At 47.4% G+C, this 10,186-nt stretch overlaps 1 protein-coding gene across 5 annotated transcripts in view; it reads left to right on the top strand.

Annotated features, from left to right (window-relative positions):
• Positions 1-533: 533 nt before the first annotated feature.
• ELAPOR2 (endosome-lysosome associated apoptosis and autophagy regulator family member 2) overlaps positions 534-10,186 on the top strand; it is a 117,798-nt gene continuing 108,145 nt past the window's right edge. Inside the window, exon 1 of one of the 5 annotated variants that reach the window (XM_058678263.1) lies at positions 534-855. In XM_058678263.1, coding sequence (XP_058534246.1) covers positions 667-855 — 189 coding nt within the window. In that variant the 5' untranslated portion in view covers positions 534-666. The remainder of the gene's footprint in view (positions 856-10,186) is intronic. The other 4 variants (XM_058678267.1, XM_058678264.1, XM_058678266.1 and 1 more) reach the window with 4 other exon arrangements.

Here is a 10,186-nt window from a genome sequence, read left to right as displayed (position 1 = left end):
TTTTGAACTACAGTTCGAGATGGGGTCGTCGACATCCTTGTCCCTAGAGGGAAGCGTTAGGTCAGGCTTTTTTTTTTCCCTGCTTTCTGCTCAGACAGGAGAGAAACTGAGTCATCTGCCTCATCCCCTCCTCAGTCCTCTTTCCTGCCCGCCATTTCACGCAGACCCTGAGCTCCTAGTAACCCGAGCCAGCACGACGCCTCCTGGGGCCGCTCCTCTTAGGGGCGTCGGTGTGGCGGGCTGAGAGGCGTCTAGGAGGGGGCACCTCAAAACCCGCCGCCAGAAAGCAGCGTTGCCTCAGCTTCCCTTCCCGTGCGCCCGTCCGCCGCGGACTCGGAGGGCGGAGACCCGCGCCGGGGCTCGGCGGCCTCGCAGGGCCCTGTCGCCGGTCCAGGCCCCTCAGCAGCCCGGCACTGCTGGGCCGCAGCCCCCGCTCGGCGCCACCTGCTCCGGGCCCCGCGTCCCCGCCCCGCGTCCCGCCCCCGCGTCCTGCGGTCCCTCCCTCCGGCGTGACGGGAGCGGCGAGCGCGGCCGAGCTGTCAGCCGGCGGACCGGCCGGGGGCGAGCGAGCGCCCACCGAGCCCACAGCCCTCGCGGCGGGAGCCGCGGTTACCGCCTCAGCCGGGAGGCTGCTCGGCTGCCGCCGGCGGCTACTGCGGGTCGGAGATGCTGCTGCTCGCCCCGAGGCCAGCGCGGGGCAGGAGCCGCAGGCGGCCGGCCGGGGGTGCCCGCGGCGGGCGCTCGCCGCCCTGGAGCTCCGCCTGGATCTGCTGCTGGGCGCTCGCCGGCTGCCGGGTGGCCTGGGCTGGGGACCTGCCTTCCTCCTCCGGCCGCCCGCTTCCTCCTTGCCAGGAGGTGAGCAGCGCCGGGTTCTTCACCTGGAGTTTGCCGCGCGGCGGGGCGGGGAGGCCGGGGCCAGCGGCGCGCAGGGCGGGTTTTCCGCGGCCGCCCCCCTGGTTCTGGCTTTCGCGCGTGGGTCGAGGGCCGAAGTTGTCAGGCCCGGGGCGGAGAGGTGGGCTCGGCGGGGACCGGCTGGTGCCTCTCGTTGGGCGCGCACGGCTTGGGCTGGAAGGGGGTTCTGAAGGACTTGGCGGCGGCCTCTTGGGAGAGCCGGGGTACAGGACCTGGGGTCTGGGGAGCGATTTCAGGAAGAGGGGGGAGAGACAGGGGAAGCCCTGCCGGCGGGGCTTGGAGAACCACCTCTTCGCAGCTTCCCCAGAGAGCCCCAAAGGGACGCGGGGAGGTTTCCCGCTCCTCCACCCGCCGCCTGTAGGAGCCGGTGGCTTCCTCCGGCTTCCTAGCGGAGGCCCCGGAGATTTGCCAAGCCAGCGCGTGTGGTGGCACCTGCTATCCTCCTCTCAAATTCTGGATGTGCATCGAGGGTGTCCGCGGGGAAGGGGCGGGTTGGTGGTTTGGAAAAGCCGAGCAGAGGAGCGAGCTGCGTCTTCGGGAGGTGCTGCTCTACCTGGCTGAAGCCGGCCACTGCTGCGTGTTGTGGGAGCTGGAGGTTCTCCTGACCTGCAGCCAAGAGACAGAGAAAGGAGGCTCCTTCTGTTGAGTGTTGCTTTTTCCCTTTAGTGTTCCAGAAAGTGCATCGTCTTAATGAAAAATCAACGAAGGGGGGCGGAAACAGCATTTCTGACCTACTTGGAGTGATTGAGTTGAGGAGGCCATGAGGCGTGTGTGCTGTCTGGGGGAAGAGTGTGAGGAAGCAGGGTGATGGGCCGTTTCACTGCAAGTAGCAAACATGAATTAGCCTCCTTGAAATAAACTCCAGGCTGTTGGCTTTGTAGGTGGCATTGTAACTGGAGAGTCTTGGGCAGGCTTCCTCACAGGATGTCTTGTTCCACCAAACATGGGTCAGACTTGCGTTTTCCTCTCCCTCTCGCACCCTGCAGGTCCCAGGACTGACTGAAATGAAAGAGAACCATATCAAAGGTTGAGAGCCAGCCATGTGTTGCTGGGGGAAGCCAGGACAAGCGCTTGGCAAACAGCTGTGCTTCCTTTCACAGTTTTGAGGACCATTAGCTTCATCTGTATCCGCCACTTGACCTGTCACTTGGGAATGAGCCATTCTTGCGGCTGCTTCTCAGACAGGCTGAACTTGCGCAGCTGTGACAGGGTGTTCTCACCCTCCACCCCCCTGGGCTTGTATGTAAAATGAATTTTTTTCTGAAAGCGAAAAGTTTTAATTCTTATCATGTTCTTAGTAATGAATTTTGTTTTGTTTTGTTTTTGGAAAGGCATGTAGGGTGATAACTAGTTTAATTCTTTAAGTGAGCATATATAAAGATTTACTTATTTTTATCGGAAAGGCAGATCAGATTTACAGAGAGAAGGAGAGACAGAGGGGAAGATTTTCCATTTTCTGGTTCACTCCCCAAATGGCCGCAATGGCTGGAGCTGAGCTGAACTGAAGCCGGGAGCTTCTTCTGGGTCTCCTAACCGAGTGCGGGATCTCAGGGCTTTGGGCCATCCTCCACTTGTTTTTCCAGACCATAAGCTAGAACAGGAACCAGCACCCATATGGGATCCTGGTGCTTATAAGGTGAGAATTTAACCACTGGGCCATCGTGCCGGGCCTGTGAGCATGTATTATAAACCTACATCCCTAGAAAGAACACAGTAAGAGTCTAAAACCTAGGAAACACAGAGAGACAAAGGTGTGACATACCCTAAAGGTTTGAAAAAGCTCTGTGCCTTCCAGTTCTTGTATTGGTTTGGAAATTGTGTGTGGTTTATACCTTGAGACTTCAAGTTTGAATTTTCCCTCTGAAATGAAGATGATGTAGGACATTTATTTATGCTTCTAAGCCTACTTGTGGCTGGCTGTTATTAAAAATGGTGAGGGACGTGGGTTGTGGTGCAGCAAGTTGTGCCACTGTGTGTATGTGATGTTGGTGTCCCCTAGCCCAGCTGCTCTGTGTGTAATCCAGATCCTTGCTAATGTAATCCAGATCCTGCGAAGTCAGGAGAAGATGACCTAAGTGGGTGTCTTACGGGCCCTGGGTGAGTTCCCACCTCTGTCTTTGCTTTGCTCAGCCCTTGCCGTTGTCGTCTTTTGGGGGAGTGACCCAGTCAATGGAAGGTTCTCTCTAATTCTAACCAACCAATACATCTTGATCTATGTCGTGAATACATGATAGTTGCTTACTTTATAGAGATAAAACCGAAGGTCCAGGAAAGTATTGTTCTTCCCATGGGGGAAAAAGAAAGACCTGGCAGTGCTCAGATCCACTGGTCATTTTGCTGGTGACAACTGTGACTATAATGAGGAGTTAGAGATGTCTTTAGAAATAAGAGAGGTCTGGTAGTCTTCTAGGGGCTGAATCTGCTTCTTCAGAAAAACTTATTTGCTTATTTGCAAGACAGAGTGAATGAGAACTTCCATTTGCTGGCTCACTTCCCCAATGCCCCTGAGCCTGGGCCTAGAAAGCCAGGAGCTGGGAAAAAATCCGGGTCTCCCATGTGCAGAGCAGGGATCCAGCTATATCAGCCAAAACCCTTGTTTCCACAGTCTGCATTCACAGGAAACTCGGAGTCAGGAATCAAACCCAGTTGCTCTAGTGCAGCATGAGAGTGTTTGCACCGTGAAGTTCAACTTCCACTCCCTGAATGTGCTTCTTAGCGGCTGGTCTGACTAGTTGGACTAATTTACAGAATTGGTTGTGTTTTTTGAGACACATTTTTGTAAAAATTATTTTTAGTTGAAAAGTAGAATTATAGTGAGAGAAGGAGAAGCAGAAAAAGAGAGAGAGAGAGAGAGAGAGATTTTCCATCTGATGGTTCACTCCCTAGATGGCCTCAGCAGTTGGAGCTGAGCTGGTCCAACGCCTGCAGCCTAAAGCTTCCTCCAAGTCTCCTATATGGGTGCAGGGTCCCAAGGATTTGGCCATCTCCCACTGTTGGCCCAGGTGCATTGGCAGGGAGTTGGATCAGAAGTGGAGCAGCTGGGACTAGAACCAGTACCCATGTGAAATTATGCAAGTGGAGGCTTAACTTACTATGCCACAGTGCCGGCCACCTGTGCTACTGTTCTTAAGAGGAAACAGAAGAGCAAGTGACTTTGTGGCTCTGAAAATAGAGATATTGGGGCTGGGGAGAGTTCCCTTTTGAACTTAGCCTTGTGTTGTGATATTTAGCTAGGAAACATGAGCCAGACCAGTGAGCAAAAACAGTTAACGTGCCAAGTCTACATCACTTCTGTCCACTAGTCCCTTTACACTCTTTTGTAACATTAAAGGAGCTGGGTGCCACCTGTAAGGATAACATTGTAGGGTGGAGAGAGAACGAGGGCTGTTTAAGTGAAGGGGTTTGAGCCTGGAAACCAAAGCCCATTCTTGATAAAATGAGAGAATATTGAAGAGTGAAGGAGAATCAGTAGGTCATTCTAAGCTTTGTTTTCCTGCAGTGACTTTGTCTCACTCTCGTTTATCAGTATTTTTATAAAAGCCGTCATGTTTAAGTTACAAAGACTCATTTTCCCGGCCTGGTTTTAGAGGAAAGCGATGAAAGGGAGAGAAGCACAGTAGATTGGCCTGAGAGCAACCTAATGATGATTGCGTGAGTTCAGAGAAAAGCCCTTCAGAGAGACAAATGCATTAAGGCTCCAAATTTCACTCAGAGTTTTACAGAGGAATCAGCGCAGGGGTGAAATTCTTAAGAAGCAGCTTCCTTTGTCAGTCTTTGAATGATTGCCGTGGAATGTTGAGCGGAGGGGAAGCGCAAACAGGAAGAGATGGTTTGGTGACAGTGCGCCAGCAGATGAAGGACAAGCATAGGCTGTGACTCTGGTAAAGGTCATTCAAAGGAAGAAATAACATAAAAAGGACTGGACATCAGAATTGCTTGGATTTTTGTGTGGGGAAACTTAGAAAGGATCAATCTTTTCTGAATTTCTTACCATCTGTTTTTCACTTACAAAATGTTGTGAAACTGACCTGCCTGTTCTTATTATGAGAATGAGATGAAATTAATACAAGTTAAAGGAAGAGAAATCTGTGTGGTTGTGAGGGTTGATTGTCATTACCTTGAAGAAGCAACATCTCGATTTTTTTAAGAATGGTCTATAGTGAGATTTCTGAAATTCATGGGATATTTCTATCCAAAAATTGGAATGGAATTTTTGACTCATTGAATAGTAGGACTTAACGGGGCTCTTAGAGGGAGAAGAAAAATAAAGGGTACCAGATGATTCCAAATGGAATAAGGTATTAGAAGATAGAGTGCATCAGAAGAAAAGAACTAAGTGAATTATACATGCATTATTTAAATTTTGTAAATTAAATCATGAAAGAGCTGATTTTTCACTGTTGTAAAATCTTGCATAATGGCATTCTACTGATTCTACTGAGCTCAGCTCTTTACTGAGTGATGACTTTTGCCTAAAGTTTTTATTCCACCATCATCGATTCTGCTTATGTTCTAGAAAAATATGTCAGAGGATGTGATATGATGAAGTAAAAAATTACAGTTGGAGTAAGTAGGTATGATCAGACACTCAAGCAGAAATTATTGTGTAATAATTCGGTGTCATGAGGTAAGAGAAGGAACACTGAAACCCACTGCAGTGGGTTAGGAAAGGCCCTGTAGAGGTGATTGAGACTTGAAACACGTGGAAGAATTTGCCAAGTAGGCACAAGTTGGGTGTCAACATGGGCTAGTTCGAGAAAAGACACTTCAGACGTAAGGCACAAACTGGACAGGGGCAAGAAGACAATTCAACATTGCACTTTAATTGGTATAGGTGGAGAGAAACATCACGTGTGGTGAGGAACTTAATGAGAGATGAGTTGGAGAAGCAGAAGGAGGCTGATCGTAATGGACCTTCTATCCCACTTCTAACATTTGATGGGTAATTGGAGCAATGGAAGGACTTCACAAACAGAAGAAATAAAATGTAGTCTCACCTGGCAACAGAAGGGAGGCCACATTATTAGAAGAGCGGGAAATGGAGAGGCAAGATCTCTTGAGAGGTGATTGTGACAATCCAGGTGAAGGATGGCAGAACCTCAGTTAAGGAGTTGCAGTGAAGGCGGGAAGAGGGCTCAGTGTGGTAAGATGGATATGATGGTAAGCAGAGGGTGAGGGAATGAAAAGCTTGGCTTTGATCAGAAGGTCATGCCTCTCACCTCCCTGAGAAGGAGTATAAGGAATGTAAGATGAGGAGCCTGGTCCTGGTCAGGTTGACTTTAGGTAGCTCTTCTGGACCATAGTCTAGGCTGGAGTCCCTGAAATGAAAGACTGGATTGAGTCAAGTCACGGAGGATAAGAACAGATGAGGCCAACGACGGGAACTGGGTTTAACCAGTGTCCAGTGGGCAGAAGTCAAGAGATGCACAAGCAAAGGTAGAATGGGAGAAATGTGAGGAAAGAAAGCAAAGCCTTCAAGGGTGAAGTTGTGCTTGTGTATCATTGTCTGAAAAACCCGAATAACATGAGGATTGGAAAGAACTGAATTTGACAAGTGGATCATTGTGCTTTGCGCCAGAGTGGTCCCTGTGGGGAGATGAGGATGAGTGGAGTATTGTTACCTAAGAGGTGAGGCATAGAATTCTGTTGTATGGCCTTCCCATAAGAAGGTAAAGTGTGTGGACTTCCAAGGTCACGTATATCGTGACTTGTGAATGGCCATGTTCTCTGGTTGAGAAAAAAAATGCCTTTGTTTAGGAAGTGTCTGAAGATCTTGGGCTGTGGGTGGAAGTGCCAGAGCCTAAAACCATGCTGTCACTGAAGGAGTTGGGCTCGGCCTCTGTTTTCAAGCCTTAGCATAATTAATCTGGTCTGTTTTGCCTCTGGAGGTGAATTTTCCATTTCGAGTTGCTAGGCTCAGAACCATTCCTCATATGTTAGGCAAATGTGAGCAAGTATTCACACCGTCAATATTTACAATGTAGAACTAAGAGTTGACAGATCTGTGAAGTGTCATATTTTAGCACAAGGGATGGAAATAGCAGAGTGTAGTATAGAGTGGCACGTTTTCCTATCATGTTTTTTTTTTTTTCGGCAATGTCTTGGACTCTGGTTCTTTTTTGTCAGAAAACACTAGTCAAATTTTGGTTGCCTTTTATTTCCCCTTGAAGGAACCATGGGTAATATTCTCTCCCTTTTTGCATTTTAAAATCTGAGTTGTATGTAATATCCCCATATTTAATATGCATTTATTATGTATTTATGTACCAAGGACTGGAAGTAAAATGATGAGCAAAACATATGGTCCCTGCCCACTTGGAGCTTTATAATCTCATGGGGGCAGATTGAAAATGAAACCACACATCATGTAATTGCATTTGCCATCAGTGCTGGGATGGAAGCGACTGCAGTGTGAGAGGGAGGGGGTCGCTGTTTACCTTTGGCCCCAGATGCGGAGTCCTTCAGTTGGGGTTCCTGTAGTAGTGAAGACAGGAAAACAGCTTCAGGTCCGAGCCCTGCCAGTGGTTTGTGTGACCTTGAGCAAATCACTCCCTGAATCTTTCCTTGTCTCAAAGTGGAGATAGTAATTCCTGCCTCACCCATTGAGAGCTGTATGAGGATCAAGCTAATGGATTGGCAAGCTCTTAGTTTTTATTCCCATGTAAGTGATGAACAGTGTTTCTGAGTAGATGGGTTGAAGGGGAAAGAGCTGGGATGTGGGATGGCAAACCTGTTTACCAACAGATTGTTTTCTAGGAATGTGTGTGTGTGTATGAAACACCAGAGCTGGTTGATTGCTGTGTTATTACAGAAACTTCAGCTTGACTTTGAGCATACCATAAGATCCTAAGGGAAATCAAGCACTTCCCCTGATGCTGCCATTCTCAGTCTTTGCTCATTCTTCATTGTCTCCCTGACTGCTTTATATTGGCAAGTTCCTGAGCTACATCTTAGGCTCCCTTATATTTTCTCTTACCTCCACACTCTTGATGAGGTCATCCAGTATCCTGGTTTTAAATACCCCTTCCCTGTGGATAGCTCTCCAGTCTACATCCCTTGCCTTGGTCACGCCAGCATGGCTCTGATGTCATCACTTGGATAGTTTCCTCAAATCAGACATGTCCTAAGCAGATCCTCTGGCCTGTGCCTCAGATCCACTTTTTGGTTGTTTTCCCCATTTCATTTAGTACATCTCCTCCCTTCTCAGCCCAGAAGCCATGCAATCTCACTAATATCTTTTTCTGCCCTGTCTTCACTGTCTCAACTGCTCAGCACTCTACCTGCCACTTCTGGACCACCCCACCTGTGTATCCAGTATTTCCTGTCTGTGCCACTGCTGTGACTACCTATCTTGATCCCACGGCAAAGCCACAAGACCACATTAAAATGTATGTAAAACAAAAATAAAAACCCCAATCCTTCATTCTACAGCTCTAAACATTGCTCATCTTTGGTGGTGGCCTACAAGGCTCAATAGGACTCCTCCAGGAAGCCTTTGATGCTACTCTTGCTATACTCTTAGCCCAGTTTTGTGTGACTGTAATAGAATACCTTGGACCTCAGCAGAAATATATTTGGCGCATGATTTTGGAGGCTTGGGAGCCCACATGGATGATGCTGTATCATCACAAGATGGCAGGCTGAGGATTAGAGAGGATAAAGAGACAGGGCAGGAAGGGCCCAGTGTTGGCCTTTTGTAAGGGAGAACTCCTCAGAGAACAGCATTGATAATTCATGGGAGTCTGGCCCACATGACCCAAGTATGGGTGCTGAAGCCCAGCCTCCTGACACCACCCTGTGGGGCTCAGGTTTCCAGCAGAAGGGAAACAGTGAAGCCATAACACTCCCTGGTTTTCATTCTGTTTCTAGTCTCCCCGTCCAATCTGCAAGGTCTTTCCTCTGCCGGAAGCTCCCTTGTCTTCATTTACTTGGCTTTCTTCCTCTTGCACTTCAGATTTCTTCCCAATTGTCATCTTCTCAGCAAAACTTTATTCTGATCACCTCTTTAACCTTACAGTCCCTATCCTTTCATCTTCAGCTTTGCACTTATTTTTCTTTCTGGCTCTTGCATCATTTGTAAGGATAGCACATTTTAATTTTGTTTGTATAATGTCCACTTTGCTCAATAAATGGTAAGGTCAGTAAAGATAGTACTTTTTTTTTTCTTTTAGAAAATAAACCATATGTCTCTAGCATCTTGAACAGTGCTTTGGTGGTAGTAAATGCTCAATAAAAGTTTGTTGAATTAATTAGTATAACTAATTTTGAACACATAGATTGTTTTTAATTTTCTAATTAAATAGGTTTTTAATTTTGATTTGTATAAAATGCTCTTCTAAGTAGTGAGGTAGGTGTTGAGGGATGCCTGTAGGTAAACCAACTGCCTGTGATGCTGGCATTCCTTATATTAGTTTCTGTCCTGGCCGCTCTGCTTCTGATCCAGCTCACTGCTAATAGCCTGAGAAAAGCAGCAAGAACATGGCTCAAGTCTTTGGACCCCTGGCACTCATATGGGAGACCCCAATAGAGTCTCTGGTTCCTGGCTTCAGCTTCACTCAGCACTAGCCATTATGACTATATAGGGAGTCAACCAGTGAATAGAAGTTCTCTCTTATTCTCTGTCTGTCCCTCTCTTGCCTTCAAAGCAAATAATATCAAATGTCTGAATTTCAAAGATAGAATACATGCAATAGAACTCTTATCTTGAAGAATGTAAACTACACCCTTTCCAAAACTGAAAACTATTCATTACTGTTATTTGATAGTGGAAAATGCTATCCCATTAGTGTATTTCTTATGTCATGTAGCACTTTTTAAAGATAAATTTATTTACTTGAATGAAAAAGAGAGGCAGCTGTTCACTGCTGTTTTCAAGCACCTGCAGTCCTTAGGGCTAGGCTAGTGGGTAGCCAGGAACCTGCAAGGCAGTTCCCATCTCCCAACTATGAGCATCAGTTGCTGCTCCTCCAGGCGTGCATTAGCACAACACTGGGATCAGGAGTGGAGCTGAGACTCGACCCATTCATTTCAGTCGGGGATGTGGATACCCCAACCACTAGACTGCACACCCACCATCTCACTGTTTTTTCCTTGCATTTGTGGGGATTTATGCTGCGTGAGCTCTTAGCATCATGAGGATAACCTATTCAAAATATGTTTTAGTAGGTTCTTTTCTGCCTGTGTGTTTTGACATAAGAATGCATAGAGGAAGCAATTATTTAGTCTATAAAATATCTATAGACTTATTTCCTTCATATGTTAAATAGGAATGAAT

Source organism: Ochotona princeps, chromosome 20 (assembly GCF_030435755.1).
Source record: "Ochotona princeps isolate mOchPri1 chromosome 20, mOchPri1.hap1, whole genome shotgun sequence".
In the NCBI taxonomy this organism is placed as follows: domain Eukaryota; kingdom Metazoa; phylum Chordata; class Mammalia; order Lagomorpha; family Ochotonidae; genus Ochotona; species Ochotona princeps.
This window is presented reverse-complemented; position numbering and strand designations above follow the sequence as displayed.